This window comes from Aythya ferina, assembly GCF_964211825.1.
Source record: "Aythya ferina genome assembly, chromosome: 29".
Taxonomy (NCBI): domain Eukaryota; kingdom Metazoa; phylum Chordata; class Aves; order Anseriformes; family Anatidae; genus Aythya; species Aythya ferina.
Window position 1 is genome coordinate 1605834 of NC_140326.1, and position 20058 is coordinate 1625891.

At 68.4% G+C, this 20058-nt stretch overlaps 2 protein-coding genes across 2 annotated transcripts; both read right to left on the bottom strand.

Annotated features, from left to right (window-relative positions):
• Positions 1-40: 40 nt before the first annotated feature.
• LRRC71 (leucine rich repeat containing 71) lies at positions 41-4825 on the bottom strand. Its single transcript, XM_084500520.1, has 15 exons — positions 4801-4825; positions 3879-3975; positions 3668-3784; positions 3481-3585; positions 3265-3340; positions 3084-3158; positions 2911-3030; positions 2642-2801; positions 2476-2559; positions 1696-1782; positions 1506-1604; positions 1288-1363; positions 929-1213; positions 734-852; positions 41-642 (listed from the first exon to the last, which is right to left on the bottom strand). Exons 2-15 carry the CDS (start codon positions 3964-3966, stop codon positions 478-480), a joined length of 1656 nt encoding a protein of 551 aa, XP_084356646.1. The 5' UTR covers positions 3967-3975; positions 4801-4825; the 3' UTR covers positions 41-477.
• Positions 4826-6350: 1525 nt separating this feature from the next.
• PEAR1 (platelet endothelial aggregation receptor 1) lies at positions 6351-15777 on the bottom strand. The gene is given in 22 exon segments (XM_084500790.1): positions 6351-6733; positions 6821-7018; positions 7698-7766; positions 7895-8006; positions 8132-8238; positions 8321-8536; positions 8635-8782; positions 8785-9017; positions 9112-9258; positions 9349-9451; positions 9534-9697; positions 9788-9908; positions 10308-10482; positions 10647-10859; positions 11118-11254; positions 11355-11469; positions 11559-11805; positions 12458-12550; positions 12634-12734; positions 12975-13079; positions 13163-13255; positions 15670-15777. Coding segments are annotated over 21 exon segments (3051 nt in total). The 5' UTR covers position 13255; positions 15670-15777; the 3' UTR covers positions 6351-6578.
• Positions 15778-20058: the final 4281 nt, after the last annotated feature.

Consider the following 20058-nt stretch of genomic DNA (forward strand, 5'->3'; position numbering starts at 1 on the left):
CCCCCCCTGCGCCCCCCCCCCCCCGGCCGCGAGAGCTGGATCTAGTCTGTATAAATGCACTTTGTTTCGTTCCTCTCCGTGCTGCGGCCCCCCCCGCGCCCCCCCCAGCCCCCAGCTGCCTATAAATATGTACGTACGTGCCCCCCCCCGCCGTGTAAATAACCCCGCGGCCCCCCCCGTCTGTGTGTCCCCCCCCCCCCAGCACCCCACAGCCAGGCAGGGGGGGGCCCCTTGTCACCGCCCGTCGAGGGGGGGGGGGGGACAGCCGGCGACAATCGGAGGCAGCCAGCCCCTGGGGGGGGGGCCCTGGCGAGGGTCGGGGGGGCGCCTGTGCCCCCCCCCCCCCTTCCATCATCCCCGTCCCGCGCGCGGCGCTGGGTGTGGTATATATATTATATATAATAGAGCCAAGCCCGACCGGTTGCTGTTCAATCCTGTGCACGGCGCTTTATTGCCTTCCTCCCCACGGTCAGATTTTCAGGTTGTGCTTTTTTTTGGCTTTTTCTCCCCAAAAAAAGCCCCCGATTCTCCTTCGGGATCCGGCGGCGCCTGCTCCTCCCGCGCTTTGGGGACGGGGTCGCGCCGCTGCAGCAGCTCCTGGAGCTGGGCGAAGGCCTCGCAGCTGGGAGGGAAGCTGTTCCTCTGCGGGGACAGCGGGGATGTGGCCGTGTCCCTGTGTGTCCCCCCCCCGTGTGTGTCCCCCCCCCATGTGTGTCCCCCCCCCACAACTCACCTGCAGCGAGAGGCGCAGCAGCCCCGGCCGCCCCGTGCCCCCCCCCGGCTGCTCCTCCTGCTGCTGCCCCTGCAGCAATGCCAGGAAAGCGGCCAGGCCCCGCTCCGTGATGCGGTTATCTGCGAGGGGGGGGGCACAAATTGGGCATAACGGTGGGAATGGGGCCCCCCCCGGACCCCCCCCCCCAACACTCACGGGACAGGTTGAGGTTGAGCAGCGCGCGGTTCCCCGGCACCACGACCTGCCCCTGGCGGTGCCACCCCGGCTCCAGCAGCGGGTGCGAGGGCTCGGCCGCATCCTGCGCCTGGGGAGGGGGCGATTTGGGGGTGCTGAGGGTGAGGGGGGGGCCCAAAAAATAGGGCCGTGTCCCCCCATCCCCCCCCCCCAGCACCCCACTCGCCTCCGTGCTGCGCTTCTCCTTGCTGGCGGCTTTGGCACCGCGGCTTCGGGTGGGCCGGGGGTCTGCAGGCGCTGTCACAGCTGGGGGGGGGCGCAGAGGAGGGGGGAGCTGAGCCGGGCGTGACCCCCCCGCGCCCCCCCAGCCCCTCACTCACGCTTTTTGGGCTGTTTCGGGTCGTCCTTCCGTCCTTCCGAGGGACAGCACCCCGTGGGCAGCACTTTGGGGACCCCCTGCTCGTGTTTGGGGGAAACTGAGGCACGGCCACAGCCCCCCCCACCCCCCCGTCCCCATACAAAACCAGTAGGGTTTTGTTTTTCCATCTGGCACCCCAAAATCCTCCCCCCCCCCCACGTCGGCCGCCCACTTCCTCACCTTCTTCTTGGCCGTGCCCTTGCTGTGCTTGGCCGGGAGCAGCCTCTCAGTGGCCGCGCCGCCCTGCAGGCTCGGGGCGCGCTCGCTCCTGCCCTCGATCTGCTTGGGGGGAGCCACACAGCGCTGCAAGGGGGGGTCCCCATCAGCCTTCCCCCCCCCCCCCCCCAAATCCCACACACACAACGCTCACCGCCTGCGGCTTCTCCATCGCCTCCGCCAGCAGCAGCCGCCGCCGTTCCACCACCTCAGCGTGCGTCAGAGCGAAAGGACCCAGCACCTGGCACCAGCGGGGCCGGGGCTGCGGTTATGGGGCCAACCCCATCCTACTCTGACCCCATCCTGCTCTGCTCCAACCCCAACTTGCTCCAGCCCCATCCCACTGCTGGCCCCATCCTGCTCCAGCCCTGTCCTGCTCTGCCCCCAACCCGCTCTGGCTCCATCCCTCTCCATCCACATCCCATTCTGACCCCATCCCACTCCGAGTCCAACCCGCTCTGATCCCATCCTGCTCCAATCCCAACCCGCTCCAACCCCATCCCGTTCTGACGCCATCCTGCTCTGACCCCGTCCCATTCCCAGCCCCATCCTGCTCTGATCCCATCCCACTCCGTCCCCATCCATCTCCAGCCCTGTCCCGCTCTGAGCCCAACCCACTCCAATCCCATCCTGCTCCAACCACATCCCACTCCAACCTCATCCCTCTCCAGCCCTGTCCTGCTCCAACCCCATCCTGCTCTGACCCCAATCCACTCCAACCCCAACCCTCTCCATCCCCATCCTGCTCTGATCCCGTTCTCCTCTGATCTGATCCCGCTCCATCCCCATCCTGCTCCGGCCCCATACCGCTCTGGCCCCATCCTGCATTGATCCCATCCCGTTCTGACCCCATCCTGCCCCATCCCGCTCCAGCCCCATCCTGCTCTGACCCCATCCCTCTCCCCTGCATGGAGCCGGGGGGCCCCAACCCCACCTCAGCCATCCGCAGAGCCCCCTCGTCCCCGATCTCGTTGTGCGCCAGGGACAGCGACAGCAGCGAGCGGTTCCAGCGCAAACCCTTGGGGAGGGGGCGCACGGAAAAGGCTGAGGGGGGGGGCGCACAGACAGCGGGCCCCCCTCCCCGACCCCACAGCCCCCACCTGGGCGATGTGCCCCGCTCCCAAATCCGAGATGTGGTTGAAGCTGAGCACCAGCGAGACCAGGCTGCGGTTGGAGGAGCCGAGGGTGGAGAGGCTCTGCCCCAGCAGCCGCGCAGCCTCGTCGCCGATGCTGTTGTTGCGCAGCGAGAGGTGGGACAGCCTGCGGGGACACGGGGGGGGGACACACGCACACATCTGGGGGGGGTCCCGGGGGTCCCAGGTGGGATTTTGCCCCCTCCCGTTGTGTGTGCCCCCTTCCCTCGACTCACGTGCTGCCCGGCCCCAGCAGCAGGTGGAAGGAGTGCTCCGGCAAGGGGTTCCCCTCCAGGCTGAGCGTGCTGCGGGGGCAAAAAGTCTCCAAAATTGTCTTAATTAAAGATAACGAGATGCTAATCAAGCCGCCCCCCCCCCCTCCCCAAACCCTCCCCCCCTCTATGCATACCTGAGGCTGGGGCAGCGTGCCAGCAGCGCGGTCAGCGCGGGGAGCAGGCGGTCGGTGAGCCCGGCCCTCCAAAAGCTGTGGGGGGGGGGACAAGTGGCATCAGGGGGCACGTCACTGGGGAGGGGACATGGCAGCACCTGGGGGGGTCACCCCCAAGCCCCCTCCCCAGCCCCACACTCACTGCAGGGCCCGCAGGTGGGGGAGGGCGGGCAGGCACTTGCCGAGGACCCCCAGCATCTCCTCCTCGATGCTCCAGTCTGGGGGGGGGACGAGGGCGAAGAATTGGGGTGGGAAGGGGGAAAAGCCCCCAAAAGTGGCCTCGAGCCTCCACGGAGGGGTGGGCACTGCTCGTCCCCGTCCCCCTTAGGGACATTTTGGGGGATTTTTGGGGGCTGACCTCGCAGGAAGACCTCGCGCACGCTCCGGGGGTCGTCGTGCTCCGTCTCCACCTGGACGCAGCGCTGGCCGTGCCGCCGCTCACCGAGGGTCTCCAGCCCCTCCGCTGCACAGGGGTGGGGGCCTCAGGACCCCCAACCCCCAGAATAACCCCCCCGTGCCCCCCCCACCCCATGCACCCCGCTCACCGTCTGTGGGGCCGGCGGGGGACACCCGGGGGGTGACCGCGGGGACGGCGGCGATGCCGGCGCAGGCGCACAGCTCGGCCAGGTCCTGCTCCAGGACACCGCTGCACTGGTACTCCTCTGGGGGAGGGGGGGGTGAGGTGTTGAGGGGGGGGCTCTGCTGTGTCCCCCCCCCAAAAAAAAAGCAACAAAAACCATCAGGACCTGGCCTCACCTGCCCCCTGCTCGCCCTTCTTCACCTCCTCCTCGGGGGCCGCCGCCGCCGCCTTCTCCCGGGGGGTTCGCTCCCGGCGCCGTCTCATGGCTGGGAGCTGGGGAGGGTCCCGGGGGGGGGCTCAGAGCCCCCCCACCCCATCCCCAGTCCCCCCCCCCCCCCCCCCGGACCTGGGGTTGGCACCCAAAGGATCCCTGGGGTGAGGGGGAGGCCCCGCTAAAGGGGATCTGGTGGGGGTGGGGAGGACCTGGGGGGGTCCCAGAGGTGGTGGGGGGACTCAAGGGGGGGTCCCAGGGGTGGGGGGGACTCATGGGGTGTCCCAGTGGTGGGGGGGACCCGGGGGGGGTCCCAGTGTTGGGGGGAGGGGTCCCAGAGGTGGGGGGACCCAGTGGGGGGGGGGGGGGTCTCAGAGGTGGAGGGGGCCCCGGGGGGGTCCCAGGGGTGGTGGGGGACTGGGGGGGTGGTCCTAGAGGTGGGGGGGGACCTATGGGGGTCTCCATAGGGGATGTAGGGGGGTTAATGGGGGGTGGGGGGCAATGGGGGTCGCCACAGGGAGCAAGGGGGGGGTGCAGGGATGGGGGGGGCTGCACGGGGGTCCCCATGGAGGGCTCCAGAAGGAGGGGGGGGTCCCCAAAGCTGGGGGGTTCCCCTGGAGGGCTCCATAGGGGTCCGAGGAGGGTCCCGGGTGCTAAGGGGGGGGCACTGGGGGGGTCCCCAAATGGGGAAAGGGGGGGTCCTAGAGCGGGGGGGCCCTATAGAAGTTTGCTTAGGGGGTGGGGGGGGTCACTGGGGGCTTCCACTGCCGGAGGGGGGAGCTGTGGGGGTCTCCCCATGGAGCAGGGGGGTCCCGGTGCCGGGGGGGGTCCTGGGGGGGTCCTCGGGGGTCCCCATGGGGCCGGGGGGGGCCCAGGCCGGGCCCCACCTCGCTCGGCGGCCTCGGGGCGTCCCCATGGCAACGAGGGGGCGGGGCCAGCGGGAAGGGGGCGGGGTCAGGGCGGGAGGGGGCGGGGTCTGGAGCGGTGGGCGGGGCCGATGGGGAAGGTGGAGGGGTAAGGGTGGGGCCGTGCTGCAGCGCTGATTGGATGATATTTGGGCCAATCACGGGGCGCGCTTTGGATCCGCTCCGGGAGCGTTGCTGGGCCAGGTCCAGGGGCTGGGCTGGAGCTGCCCCGGGCCGGCAGTGGGCGCCCTGCGGGGTCCTCTTGGGCAGCACCGGGACAGTTTTGGGGCCTTTCCTGGTGTTTTTCTCTGAGTTCCGCTGGGCCAGTCACCGGCATTTTGTTGGGGTCCTCGTGGAAGCATTGCTGGGCCTTTCCTGCAGCCCTCACCAGACCATCACAGGGGCAATCTCTGGGCATATTGTGCAGCTGCGTTTGGATTTCGGGGCCAAAAATTGGCCTTTACTGGAGCCCTGACTGGACAGTCTCTGGGCCAGTCACTTGGCTTGGTTCGGGTCTCACTGTACCACAACTGGGCCCAGCACTGGGCCCTTCCTAGAGCTGTCCTTGCACCCCAGGCCAGGCACTGGGCTTCTTCTGCAGCCCTCATTCAACCATTACAGGGACAATTTCTAGGCATAACCTGCAGCCGTATTTGGACCACTACAGTGCTGATTACTGAGCCTTTCCTGGAGCAGGTACTGGACCATCACTGGACCAGCCACTGGACCTTACCCGCAGTCCTCACGGCACCATTAACAAGCCAGCAACTGCGGTTTGCTTGGTCAGCACTGGACCATTTCTGGAGCAATCGCTGGGCTTTCGGGGGAGCCTTACTAGGACCGGAGCTGGGCCGAAGGGCGGCCCTTCCTGGAGCCCTGCTGGGCACTTCTGGGCCTGGCTGGGCTGTGTCGCTGGATCGGAGCTGGGCCAATCACGGGGCCGGTGCTGGACCCTCAGTGACCAATCACGGGGCGCGCTTTGGATCCGCTCCGGGAGCGTTGCTGGGCTCGAGCTGCCCCCGAACCTGCCCTGCGGGGCCTCTTCGGGCAGCACTGGGACACGGACTGGGCTTTACTGGTGCTGGCCTGCGGGTCGTACTGGGCCAATCACCGGCATTTTGTTGGTGCCCTCAGGGAAGCATTGCGGGGCCGAAGATGGGGCCTTTCCTGCAGCCCTCCGGGCCCCCCCAGCCCCCCTGCCCCTTGGCCCAGCTCCGGGCCACGCTCGGGACCTCGCCGCAGTCCCCGCGGATCGCCCCTGGGCCAATCACCGACCCTTGGCTGGCGTTGGGCAATGTTTGGACCAATCAGTGGGCAGCGCCCGCTCCGACTTGACCAATCACGGGGCGCGTTCTGGATCCGGCCTGGGCGCTTTGCTGCGCCATCCCCGCGCCCTGCTGCAGCCCCCCGGGCACTCGGGGGGGGGCTCTGGGCGCCCCTTCCCGGCCCCACCCCGGGGCTGCGCCCCCCCAGGTCCCCTCTGTGCTCCCCCCACCCCTGGCACAAGGATGCGGCCGCAGGCAGCCTGGAGCCCCGCTTCCAACAACCCGGCTTTATTTACAGGCTGCGCCCCCCAGGGCTGGGGGACAGGGACGGGGGCTCCGGGGGGGGGCGCTCAGCCCCCGCAGGGACCCTGGGACGGACCCCCCGTGTCCCCTGTCCTTGTCCCCAGAGCGTCCTGGAGCCAGGGCGGGGTCCCTCGTCCTTGTCCCCAAGGCAAGGGGTGCTTTTTTTTTGGGGGGGGACAACGTGGGGGGGGCTCAGCGGTCCTTCCTGCGCAGCGGGGGGGACGGCGGGTGGTGGCGGACGGGGGGCACGTCGTAGTGGCTGGGGATGTGGCTGTTCCTGGGGGAGTCGTAGTGGCTGGGGGTGCTCGGGGCCGGTTCCGCGCCCTCTGCCCCCCCCGGGCTGCTCTCTGGGGGGAGAAGAGGGGGCGGCTGGGGGCAGCTGGCAGCAGGGCTGGGGTCTGCCCCCCCCCCGGTTGTCCCCCCCTCGTCTGTACCCTCCTCGGGGCTGGCAGGAGGCTCCTCGAGGAGCCCAATCTCGGCGTAGGACATCTCCCGCTGCACCGGGGCCTTCATCTCCATGTAGCTGCCCTCGGGGGTCTTGGCCAGGAGGGGGGGCAGGTCCTTGATGGTGGCGTAGGGATTCTCGCTGGCCAGCGAGCTGGCGCTGGCCCCCAGCCCCTCCTGGGGGTGCTCTGTGGGAGGAGGTTGGGGGGGGGGTCCCCATCACAGGGGCCAGGGAGCGGCCCTGCACCAGCCGTGTCCCAGCCGTTCCCCCCCCCCCTCACTGCGCAGGACACTCGGTGTTAGCCCCTTTTCATCCCTTCTCCTAGCCCTTCTCCTCTCCATCCCCATCCCCATTCTCTTCCCCATCCCTATCCCAATTCTCTTCCCCATCCTCTTCCCTATTTCCATCCCCATCCCAATTTCCATCCCCGTCACTTCTCCCTATCCCCATCCCCTTCCCTTCCCTTTCCCCATCCCATTCCCTTCCCCATTCCCTTCCCCTTTTCCCATCCCCTTCCCCATCCTATCCCATCCCATCCTCTTCCTTTCCCCCTTCCCCTTCCCTATCCCATCCCCATCCCTTCCCCTTTCCTCTCTCCATCCCATCCCATTCCCTTCCCCTCCCCATCCCTTCCCCTTCCCCTTTCCCCTTTCCCCTCTCCAACCCATCCCTATCCCCATCCCCTTCCCTTCCCTTCCCCACCCCACCCCACCCGACCCCACCCCACCCCATCCCATCCCATCCCCTTTCCTTTCCCCTTCCCCCTTCCCTTCCCCACCCCGCCCCCAGCTCTTCCCCATCCCCATTCCTTTCCCTTCCCCTTCCCTTCCCCTCCCCACCCCAGCCCTTCCCTTCCCCAGGGGTACCCTTGCCGTAGTACTTCCCCAGGCTGCAGCTGTAGCTGTAGCTGTAGCTCCGGTCCAGGTGCCCCCCACCTGGAAGCCAAAAACCGTGAAAAAGCAGCAGCCGGGAATGGGAACAGCTTTGGGACCCCCCTCTGCGCCCCACAATCTACTCCCCCAAACCCCGGGGCGTCCAGCACCTCCCCTGCGCCCCTTCTCACCCCTGGGTCCCAGCGGGGGCGCCCCGAGGTGCTTCCAGTCGGGGGGCAGCGTGGCGTTGCCTTCGGGGCCGTAGGGTCTCTCTGCACCAGGGAAGAGCTGGGGGCCGGGTACCTGGGGCCAAAAAACGGAGCCAGGTCGGCCACGGGGCTCCCGGTGCCGCGCCCAGTGCCGTGGGTGCCATGGGTGCCGTGGGTGCCGTGCCCGGTGCCGTGGGTGCCGTGGGTGCCGTGCCGTACCTTTAGGGAACTGGCTCTCTCCTGGGTGCCGGGCGCAGGCAGCGTGCACTGGGACAGCGTGTGGTAGCTGGGGTTGGAGTAGTAGTGCGCGGGGCCCGGTGGCACGTCTGGGGGACAAGCGTCAGCCCCGGGGGGTGCCACGGGACCCCTCTGGGGGGTCCTGGAGCCGCGGTCCCGTGCGCCGCTCACCTGGCACCACGTACTCGGAGGTGTCCGTCCGTCCCGCCGTGTACGCCACGGCCAGGTGCCGGTTCTCCTTCCCCTTCTGCCGCTGGCGGTAGCACAGCCCCGCGGCCACCGCGGCCACCAGCAAAGCCAGCAGGGCCACCAGGCTGACCACCACCCCCAGGGTGCTGTAAGCCAGCGGAGGGGTGGGCACGATGGTGTAGGGCTGGTCGGGGGTCCCTGCAATTTGCGGGGAGGGGGGGACACACAGGGATAAGTGCTTAGGATGGGCACGGACCCCCCCTCTGGCCCCCCAGCCCCTCTCCGCGCCCACTCACCGGCCTCACAGTGGGGTCCACTCCTGCCGGGGGCGCACGGGCACGCGCCGGTAACGGGGTGACAAGTGGCATTTTGGGGACAGCGGCACAGCTGCTCACACCGCAGCCCGAAAGTCCCGGGGGGGCACTCTGCAAGGTACGGGGGGGTGCCCAGGATGGAGCCAGCCGGTGGCTCCCTACCACCCGGGACCCCCCAGGACCCCTAAGGCTGAACCCTGGGGGGGGGCACAGGGTTGCTGGGGGGGGGTCCCCACCTTCTTCGCAGTGCGTCCCCGTCCAGCCCGCGGCGCAGAGGCAGGCGCCGGTGGCGGGGTGGCAGGAGGAGCGGTTGGAGCAGGAGCAGCTCAGCGAGCACCTCTTGCCATAGCGGCCGGGGGGGCAGGCTGCGGGCGGCAGGGCTGCGGTGAGACCAGGGGGGGCTCACTTTGGGGGGGGGGGGGGGGGAAAATAACCCCGCTCCTCGCCGGGGACACTCACAGCGCTGGCAGTTGGGGCCGCGGTAGCCCGGGGTGCAAGTGCAGGACCCGTCCTCGGGCGAGCAGGTCGCTCCGTTGCGGCAGGAGCAGGGCTGGCCACAGCCCCGACCCCAAAAACCCTGCGGGCAGCCCCGCTTGCACTGCGGCCCTAAAAAGGGTTGGGGGAGACGCCGTAAAGGACAAGGACGGGGTGCGCAGCGGGGTGTCCCCCCCCCCCCACAAAGGACCCCCTCCTCACCTGTCCAGCCGGGCAGGCAGTGGCACTCCCCGGTGACGGCGTCGCAGCCGTCCGCGTGGGCGCAGTCGCAGCGCTGCCCGCAGCCGGCACCGAAAGTCCCGTTCTGGGGGCACGGGGACGGGGTCAGGATGTGGGACGGTGGCACCGAGACCCCCTCCCGGTGCCGTTGGGGACGAGGCACTCACCGGACAGGGCTGGTGGCAGCGGGGGCCGTGCCAGCCCGGGGAGCAGCTGCAGGTCCCGCTCTGGGCGCTGCAGGCGGCTCCGTGGGCGCAGTCGCAGCTCCGGTTGCAGCCGGGACCCCAAGTGCCGGGGGGGCACGGCGCTGAGCAGTTGGGGCCGTGCCAGCCTGTGGGGTGTGAGGAAGAGGGGGGAGGTGTGGGGATGGGGATGTGACCCCCCCATCATGTCCCCACTGCGGCCCCCGTCTCGCACCCACCTTCCTTGCAGGAGCAGGAGCCGTCGATGGGGGAGCAGGCGACGGCGTGCTGGCAGGAGCAGCGCCCCGAGCAGTTCGCCCCAAAAGTGTCAGGGGGGCACAGGGAGGAGCAGTGCTCGTCCTGGGGGTGGCAGGGACAGGGGGAGGGGGGGTGAGAAGGGGAGACCCCCCCCAGAGGAGATGGGAGCCCAATGACCGCCCTGGCCCCCCCTCTTGGCGCACCAGTGTTGGAAGCAGAGCGGGTGACCCCAAAATCCCAACGGACCCCCCAAGGTTACCTTGACCTCCCTCGACCCCAAACAGCCCCCAAAATCCCAACGGACTCCCCAAGGCTGCCTCGACCTCCCTCGACCCCAAACAGCCCCCAAACACAACCAGACCCCCAAGCCCACCCCAAGGCCGCCCGGTGTCCCCCCAAAGGGCCACCCAGACCTCCCCCCGTGTCCTTTCCCCCCCCACCCCCGGGGGTCCCCCCGCCCTCCCATACCCACCCCACGGTGATGGCAGCTCGGGGACGCACCGTGTAGCCGGGGGGGCAGTGGCAGCGGCCGGTGGTCCCGTCGCAGGTGCCCCCGTTGAGGCAGAGGCAGGACTGCAGGCAGCCGGCCCCGAAGGAGCCGGGGGGGCAGCTCTCGTTGCAGAAAAGCCCGGCCCAGCCGGGGCGACAGGAGCACTCCCCGAGCAGCGGGTGGCAGCTGGGGGGCACCCGCTCAGCACCCCAGTGCTCCCAGTTTGGGGGCACCGCGGTGCGCTGGGAGGGAGCTCCGCAAACGGAGCGGGGAGGGGAACCATCCCCTACCCAAAATGACCTCCCCAAAATAAAACCCTCCGCATCCCGAGCAGCGAGGCTGGGCTTTACCTGAGGCTGTGCTGGGGGTGGCAGAGGCAGCGGCTCTGGCAGTGGAGGCCGTAGAGGCCGGGCAGGCAGCGCGGCTCCTCGCAGCGGCTGCCCTGGTAGCCGGCCTCGCAGAGGCAAGCCCCGTCCACGTGGAAGCAGTGGCCCCCGTGGGCGCAGTCGCAGCTCTCCCGGCAGTCCTGCCCGTAGCGCCCCACCGGGCACCGCTCCTGGCACCTGCGTGGGGACAGGGAGGGGGGCACGGCCCCCAAATTGGGGCTCCCCGGGACCCCCCCCCTCTCCATGTTCCAAGCTGAGCCTGGGCAGCTCGCTGCGTGCCACGGTTTTTGGAGGTTTGGCTCCGGCAGCGCCCGGGTTTGGTGACCCCCTCCCTGCGCCCCCCCAGCCCTGCGTTTCCCCGTCCCCTGCGCCCCATCCCGATGCCCCCCCCCACCATGCTCAATTCCCCACGGCCCCCCCCCTGTCCCCACTCACTGCTCTCCGGTGAAGCCGGGGGCGCACTGGCACTGCCCCCCCAGGGGGTCGCAGCGCCCCCCGTTGTGGCAGCGGCACTCGCCCTGGCAGCCGGGGCCGAAGCGCCCGGGGGGGCATGGCGTGGAGCAGATGTCCCCCTGCCCAGGATTTGGGACAGCGGGGTCAGCGGGGCTGGAGGAGAAAACGGGGACACCCCCGTGCCTTGTACCTCAAGGGGGGGGTCCACAGCCCACCTACCATCCATCCGTGGGGGCACACGCAGGTGGAGGAGCCGGGGGGGTGGCAGATGCCCCCGTTTTGGCAGGGGCAGTGGCTGTCACACGGCGTCCCCTCGGGGCAGGGCACGTCACAGCTGCGGTGGGAAGGCGAGGGGTGAGCGGGCGGCTGGGGGACCCCCTCCCCAAGGGGACAAACCCCCTCCCGTGGGACCCCAGCACTCACAGGGGGCCGGCGAGCCCCGGGGGGCAGAGGCAGGCGCCGGTGGAGGCGTTGCAGGGGGCTCCGTGGTGGCAGGGGCAGCGGAGGTGGCAGCCCTGGCCGTAGGTGTCCGGGGGACAGGGGTGGCGGCACTGGGGGTCGGCAAAGCCAGGGGGGCAGGCGCAGACCCCGCTCAGGGGGTCGCAGGGGGCCCCGTGGTGGCAGGCGCAGCGGTGCTCGCAGTCCCGGCCCCACGAGCGCTCGTCACACTCTGCACGGGGACGGGACACCACCGCTGCCACCCCGGGGACACCACCGCTGCCACCCCGCACCCGGTCCCAGCCCCAGCCCCAGCCCCGTTCTGTCCCCATCCCTGTCCCTATTCCCCATCCCCATCTCGCTCCCAGTCCCCATTCCCAACCCCGTCCCATCCCCATCCCGGTCCCGTCTCAGTCCTTTTCCCTTCTCCTTCCCCACCCCAGTTCCTACCCCATCTCCATCCCAACCCCCCTCTCACCCCTAACCCCATCCCATCCCATCCCATCCCCATCCCCACTCGTTCCTTTTCCCTTCCCCATCCCCATCTCCCTCCCAGTCCCTGTTCCAATCCCCATCCTATATCTTTTCCCTTCTCCTTCCCCATCCCTGTCCCTACCTCATCTCCATCCCCATCCCCTTCCCCATCCCTATCCCAGTCCCCATCCCATCCCATCCCATCCCAATCCCCATCCTAATCCCATCCCCATCCCCAATCCCTCCCCGTCCCATCCCATCCCCACCTCATCCCCATCCCCATCCCAAATCCTTCCCCAACCCCTATCCCTTCCCCTCCCATCCCCCCTCCAACCCCCCAACCCCCCTCCCACCCCCCACCCCCGGGGGTCCCCCATCCCCGCGCCCCCCTCCCCGTGTCCCCCCCTCACCGCTGGAGCAGTCGGTGCCGCGCCAGCCCGGCTCGCACTGGCAGCGCTCGGGAGCCACGCACCGGCCGTGGACGCACTCCTGGGTACAACGTGCTGCAGGGACACGGCCGAGGGGTTAAGGAGAGGGTGGGGGGCACAGCTTGAAGCCCCCCCCCTCACCCCCTCGCCCCACTCACGGACGCAGACGTCCCTGCTCTCGTAGTAGCCCTGGCAGCACTGGTAGCGCCGGCGGTAGTCGGTGCGCACCGCCTGCCGGTACTCGGTGCGGTACGCGATCCTGCGCCCAAAACAGCGCCCTGAGGATGGGGTTTTCGGGGCGGGGGGGGGGGGACACCCTGCCCGACCCCCCCCTTCCAACCCCGTTGGCCACCGGGCAGCACCCAGGGGGGCAGCGCTGAGGATGCGCTGTGGTGGGAGGGGAGAGCGGGGACCCCCCCGGACCCTCTCCAAGCGCCGTGGCCTGGGTGAGAGGGGTTTTTGTTGTTGTTTTTTTTTTTGGGGGGGGGGCTGCTCTCACCTTTGCTGCAGGCAGGGCTGGGATGAGCCCAGCACCCTGGCGCAGGGCTCAGCAGAGGCCACGACGTGGGGCTTGGCGTACGACTCCTTCACCGCCGCCGTGAAGCTGCCGGAGAAGAGGGGGGGGGGGGGTGACAGCACATCCCGCGGGGTCCCCGCCGCCCAGTTCCCCCCCAGTAAGGCTCCTACCTCTCCCAGTAGCTGCAGACGTTGGGGTCTCCGGGCTGGAGGGCGGCCAGGAGGCAGGCGTGCACCGCCAGCGCCGCGGCCCGCAGCGCCATCCTGCACGGGGACGCGGCGCTGAGCTGGGAGCCGGCCTCGCACGGCCGCCTTCCCGCTCCCCACCCACCGCCCCCGGCTCATTTTGGGTTCCCGGGGGGGGCTTTGTTCGCATTCCTGCCTGCGGAGGAACACTCCTGGCCCCGGCCCCAGCCAGGCGTTGAGGGGAAACTGAGGCACGGCCGCACGGGTGGCCCCAGCACCGCGCCGACCCCACAAGCAGCCAGAAACGTCCCGGCCCCAAATGCAGGCGCTGGTGCTGGTGGGGGGGGTCCCAAATATCCCAGCCTGGGGATGGGTTTTGTCAACCGCCACCACGGCACCGAGGACGTCCCCTGGGATGCCCCAGGCCCCATCCTGGCACCTCCCCACCCTCAGACCCTCAGCTCCAGCCTCTCCACCGCGTCCCAGCGCAGCGCGGGGCCCTGCCAGGGACACCCGGGTGTCCCCAGGGTGCCGGGGACCCGGCTGCGGGGTGCGGGGACGGGAAGGAGTTAACCCCCCCCTGGCAGCCGCCCCGCGTGGCCCCGTTTCAGTGCTTTTCCCATTTATTTGGGGTTGTGTTTCCTGGAGCCGCCGCGCTCTTGCTCAACCGAGCGAGGGACCGGGCTGGGAGCGCGGCCAGCTCGGAGCGGGGTCGGCGGAACGGGGCCGAATTCAGGGGGCGCAAAGACCCCCCCCTCATCGGGGCTTTGGCAACACCGAGCAGGAGGGAAGGGCGAGGGTCCGGGCCCCGTTGGGGATGCCGGGACCCCGTCCCGGTGACCCCGAGCCAGCCCCGCGTGGCCCCGAGCAGGCGGCGCGGTGTTTACGGGGCCGTTCCGCGGCGCTGCGGTGAACGCACGTGTGGCGCGGGAGGAAACAGAGGTTTCCTGAGGCACGCAGCTGGATTTACGGCCGCTTCCTCGCTGCTCCAGCCAGCCTGGGGCCAGCCACCAGCCACCAGCCTGCTTGGGGACACCCCAGAGGTGCCACCACCCCCCCCAACCCCCGCCATCCGGCACCATCCTCCTCCTCCCCGCTGGCTCGGTGCAAACCCAGGCAGAGGGAGAGGGGGGGTTTGGGGTAGCCCCGCAGCCCCCCCCATAATTTCCCCGGGGCTGAGCCCTCCCCGTCCCAAAGCGGCGACGTTTTTCTAGTGGAAAAAGCGTTTAGTCAGAAAGTTTCTCCCCATTTCCCTTCGGCTCCCGGCGGCCGTTTCCAGGGTGAGGAATCGCTCGCCCGCTTCCGAGCCCCCCGCCCCGAGCCTCTCCTCCCTGGGACGGGACCCCCACCCCGAGCCCTCCCCACGGCCCTGCAGCGCCTCGGCCCCGGCCCCGCTCCAGCAAAACCCCGCGCCAGGGGCTGGGGGGCCCCAGCGCCGCTGCGAACAACAGGAACCGCTCGGAGATGCTGGCAGGAAAAGCGAGGAGTCATCAAAAAACGGGGCCCAGCTGGTCCTAATTGGGGAGCGGGGGCGGTCGGCTGAGCCCCCCAGGGTTTTCTCGGGGGGTGCATGGCAATAGGGACCCCCAAAAGCCAGCACTGACCTCTCCAAACCCTACAGACCTCTCCAAAACACCTCCGGAGCTTGGAGCAATGCGTCCCTGTTCCGGGGGGGGCCCCGATCCCATTTGGGGACGGGAATGGGGTGCTCAGGCACTGCTGGGGGGGGGTCACCTTCACCCCTGGGTGGCAGCTCCCCCAGGGAGCCACCTGCCTGCTCCTTTTGCAAACGACACCGGAGGAAAAGGGGACATCCCAAAGGGGTGGGGGGTGGATTTCATCCCCCCCCCCCACCCCATGAAGCTCCCTGCCTGCTCCCTCCCAGGGCCCGGGGTGGCGCGGGGTCGGGGAGCATCGCCCGCGGGTGCTGGGGCGCGAAGCCAAATTGTGCAGCGTGGGAAGCTGGGGGGGGATGTGGGGGGGCTGCAGCCGGTATGAGGGAAGGGGATGGGGGATTCTGCCCCGTCCCCATCAGGGACACGGAGCCCGGGAAGGCGCCGGGGCCCCCGGAGCTGTTATCTGTGCCCCGGTGCTTCCTCTGCCGCGGGCTGACGCGTTTCCTCCGGGGGCTGCGAGCATCGCGGGGACACCGCGGGGACGGGGACAGGGAGCGGGTAATGGGATGGGGACGGGGATGGGACAGGGATCAGGATAGAGATTGGGATTGGGATGAGAATGGGGACGGGGATGGGCATGGAGACGGGGCTGGGGCTGGGAATGGGGTTGGAGATGGGAATAGGGACAGGGTGGGGAAGGGGTGGAGATGGGGATGGGTCCCTCTTAGGGTCAGCGTCAGCGCTGGGGTCACCACGGGGGGTCGCAGCTCCATCCCACGCCCTCCCCCGTCAATGGGGGACCCCAGAACCGTGGGCGCAAGGTTGGGGACCGTCCCCTCGGGGCCACCCCTGTGGGGCGCAGGGTGGGACACTCACCGGGCCGGGACCGGGACCCCCTCCGGGCTGGGACCGGGACCCCCAGCGGGCCGGGACCCGGACCCCCAGCGGGCCGGGAGGCGCAGCGCGGCCGTCGGAAGCAGAGGGAGGGCCCGGAGCCGCTCTCAGGAAGTTTGGACGCGGAGACAACTACGGAAAAGGGAAAAAAAAAAAATCCTAGAGTTGGGTGGTGTTTTTTTTTTTTTTCCTCGCCTTTTCTGGCCAGAAACCAGCAGGTTTGGAACAACAACAGCGCCAGGGCTCGGGGCGGGGGGGGGCGGCCCTGCAGCCCCTTCGTGGGACAGCCCCAGGAGGGTCCTGGCCCCCGACGGCTCTGAGGACACGAGCGCAGCCCCGAATCCCCCCGAAAACCCCAAATCACCCCATTTTTTTGGGGGTGGGGGGGTACATACGGGAGGCGGTGGCACCCCCGGGGCAGCCCCCAGCTGAACCTGGTGCCAGCAGAGCCCCACAGCGCGTCCTGCCCGCACCCGGGCACCATTTGGCCCCACAGCATGGGCACAATTCGTCCTTGCAGCCCCGCAGCCCCTGCACGCATCAGCCCGGCATCCCAAGCACATTTTGTCCTTGCAGCCCTGCATCCTATACACACATCAGCCCGGCATCCCATGCATGTATCACCTCTGCATCCCCATGCAACATCTTGCATCCCACACGCATCATCCCTGCATCCCATACACACCGTCCCTGCACCCCAGGCACAATTTGTCCTTGCCACCCTGCATCCCATGCATATTTTGTTCCTGCAGCCCTGCACCCCGTGCACATATCAGCCCTATAATCCCACATATCATCCCTGCATCCCAAACACATCATCCCTGCATCCTGGGCACAATTTGTCCTTGCAGCCTGGTATCCCATATACACCATCCCTGCATCCCATATGCACCATCCCTGCATCCCAAACACGTTTTGTCCTTGCCCACACCAACCCCACGCAGCGCACGGGCTGGGGGCAGAGTGGTGGAAAGCTGTGCAGAGGAAAAGGAGCTGGGGGTGCTGGTCGGTGCTCACCTAACCACGAGCCCGCAGCGTGCCCAGGTGGCCAAGAAGGCCAGCGGGGTCCTGGCTTGTGTCAGGAGCAGCGTGGCCACCAGGAGCAGGGGGGTGAGCGTCGGCTCTGGTGAGGCTGCAGCTCGAGTGCTGGGTTCGTTTTTGGGCTCCTCGCTACCAGAAGGACTTGGAGGTGTTCGAGCGAGTCCGGAGAAGGGCGACGAAGCTGGGGAGGGGCTGGGACATGAGTCCTGAGAGGGGCGGCTGAGGGACCTGGGGGGGTTTGGGGTGGGGAAGAGGGGGCTCGGGGGTGGGGAGCTGGGGGTCAGCCTCTTCTTGCAGATAACCAGGAGCAGAGGGAACGGCCTCAAATTGTGCCGGGGGGGGTTCAGGTTGGAAATGAGGAGAGATTTCTGCTCAGAAAGCAGCCAGGCGTTGGGACGGGTCACCCGGGGAGGTGGTGGGGTCCCCATCCCTGGGGGTGCTCAAGGAGAGCTTGGACGTGGTGTTGGGGACACGGCTCCTCGGTGACACTGGTGGTAGGGGGTGGTTGGAGATGTCCCCAGAGAGCGTCCCCAACCCCGATAACTCCGGGACCCCCCCTGCACCCCGTGCGCGTTTTGTCCCCGCAGCCCCGCACCCCGAGCACGCAGCGTCCCCACGTGCAGGACCCCAGCCCCAGGTGACAGCACGCACCCCCCTACACCCCGGGCTCCCCCCCCAAAAAAAAATGTCACCCCTGGGGGGCTCAGCCCGGCCAGGAGGCTCAGCACCACGCGTCGCCCCCTCCCCACGCCCAGCCGCCCCCCTCCCCAAGCGCGTGCATTAGCCGGCCTCAACTGATGTCAAGGCGCCGTTAATTGCCTCCCCTCGTTACAGTAATAGCTCTAATCACTCCTAACGATTTTCACGTCCCAGTGTGGCTCAACCGCTGCCCCCCCCCCCCCCCTTGCCCACCGCTGGGCTCCATTAGGATCAAGCCCACCCGCGGCCCCGAGGTTTGCCACGGCCACCCCAAAACGGAGCAGGGGCAGGGCACCGAGGCTGTAGGGGCTGTGGGGGGGGCTGCGGGGTGGGGACAGCTGGGCTGGGACCCCCTGGAAGTGACCCCCCCAATGCACACACATCGCTCTTCAATAAGGCATCCCCGGGGTCACGGGGAAATGTTGCTCGGGGACACTTCAGCAGCACTTCAGCTGCGCCTCGTTAGCGCCGAGATGCCTCCGCAGCCCCCCCCCCGAGACCCCCGGGGCCGGGGGATCGAGGCCCCACAAGTGCACTTAGGGGCTGTGTGGGGTCTGGCCGCCACTCACCCCCCCGAGACCCATGGTGCCAGGACGCAGCTGCATCCCCGCACCCACCACGAGCGCCGTGCCGGCCCCAAAAAACCATCCAGCCCCAAAAAGGGGGGGACCTCCACGCACCCAACCCACAACCGAGCAGCGCCCCGGGGGCTCCCCCCGCCCCATAACGCTGTGGGGTGCCCCACGGCGCGTCCCATGGAGCAGGGCCAGCAGCACCAGGAGCTCCCCACCCCGCAGGATGCGCCCCCAGCATGAAAAATCTCACCCTGGGGGATGTGGGATGGGGCCCAGGACCCTGAGCCCTCTTTAACCCTCCTTAGCCCCATCCCCAGTGTTGCTGGGGGGGGGAATTTGGGGAGGGGGGACCCTCTTCCAAGGAGCTGAGCCGTTAATTACCTCATTGCCAGAGTCCATTACCGCTCCCCCCGGAGCAGCTGAAATGGAGAAACTGCGGGGTGGGGAGGAAATCAATCAGGGCTGAACACTTCTGGGAGCGGGGCTGCCATGGGGGGGGGGGGGCTTAACCCTTCCCCAGCTGCCCCGCGGGGGGGAAACTGAGGCACGGCCACGGGGAGGCTCGTCCGCCAAGCCCGGTGCTCCGTGCCACCCGCAGTCCCCTTTTTGGGGTTTTTTTGCTCCTTTTTCAGCGCCCAGGTGGCGCGCGGCCGCCGCTTCCCCTCGGCGGGGCGCGGTATTGACCGGGGAGGCAATCTGCAGCGCGGCGCTGGAAAAGCTCAAAGTTGTAATCTTGTTCCTTCCTCAAATTAGATCAGAGGGAAAAGCCCATCCATCAGCGCAGGCAGCGATTAGAGAAACCCCAAGGAAGCGGGTGGCTCACCGGTGCCACGGCTCCAAACCCCCCCCCCCAAACCCTAAAGGAAAACTTTTGGGGTGGGACAAGGGGCCAGGAGCCACCGCCTGGATGCAGAGATTCAGCTCACAGCCCCTGCCTCAGTTTCCCCACCCGCTTTGCCAGCCCCAGGTTGGTGACCCGGACACGGTGACCCCACTGTGGGGTGACAACTGGGGACGGATCGCATTTGGGGGGACACCGTGGGGGCAGCTCTGGTTTGCTGCTGTGCCAAATTCACCCCAAATCCACCCCAAATCCACCCCGAGGCACCCGGCACCGTGCCTCAGTTTCCCCCCAGCTCCCCTTCCCCTTATCTCGGGTCGCGGTGGGTAAGCAAGGAGCTGGCAGGGCGCAGCCTAATTAGCCAGATGAAATCAATTCGGCTCCATTACAGCCAGATCCAGGGCTCAAACATTACCAAGGCGGCCGGAGAGCCCTGGGAAGGATGATTAAGTGGACGCTCCAGGGCATTCGATAACCCCATGGCTCCGGTGACGGTGCGCGGGGAGGGGGGCTGGGGGGGGTCTGGGGGGGGGGGCGCCTCCCTTTGTTCCTTAGTTTTGGGGTCTTCGCCCCTTGGTGCTGCCGCCCAAACCTCGCCCCGTGCCGGGCACCGAGACAGCGCCGTGCCACCGCGACCCCTCCAGATCCTCGTTCCTTGTCCCCTGCTCCAAAATGCCCTTCTTTCTCCCCAAAACCCCTTCTTTCTCCCCAAAGCCCCTCTTTCTCCCGCAAGAGACCCTCTTTCCCCCACCAAAAAGCCCCTCTTTCTCTCCAAAAAGCCCCTCTTTCCTCCCAAAAAGTCCCTCTTTCCTCCCAAAATGTCCCTCTTTCCTCCCAAAATGTCCCTCTTTCCTCCCAAAAAGCCCTTGTTTCCCCTCAAAAGCCCCTCTTTCCCTCTCCAAAAGCCCCTCTTTCCAAAAAAAAAACCTTCTTTCTTCCGAAAAGCCCCTCTTTCTCCTCAGAAAGCCCCCCCGAGGCAGCCAGGTCCCAGCATGGCAGAGAAGTGGATGTTTTATTATGGGCCGGGCTCGCTGCCGGGCTGGGGGGGGAAAAAAGGAGCAACCGAGCCATGGGGGACCCTCACCCAGACCCCCCGCATCCCCCCCCCCATGGAGCAGCCGAGCCACCAACGTGGGGCTGGGGTCCCCCAGTTCTGCCCCCCAGGAGCAAACCCACATCGGGTGGGCGCCACGACCCCAAACCCTTGTGGCACAG

What these genes read in the sequence shown, in the direction of transcription:
- LRRC71 (XM_084500520.1), bottom strand. Translation starts at nt 3,966, where the DNA reads ATGAGACGGCGCCGGGAGCGAACCCCCCGGGAGAAGGCGGCGGCGGCG. An exon ending in CCCCACCTGCGGGCCCTGCA is followed by an intron (nt 3,159 to 3,264) that starts GTGAGTGTGGGG and finishes CCCCCCCCACAG; the next exon opens with CTTTTGGAGGGCCGGGCTCA. An exon ending in GCACGCTGCCCCAGCCTCAG is followed by an intron (nt 3,031 to 3,083) that starts GTATGCATAGAG and finishes CGGCTTGATTAG; the next exon opens with CATCTCGTTATCTTTAATTA.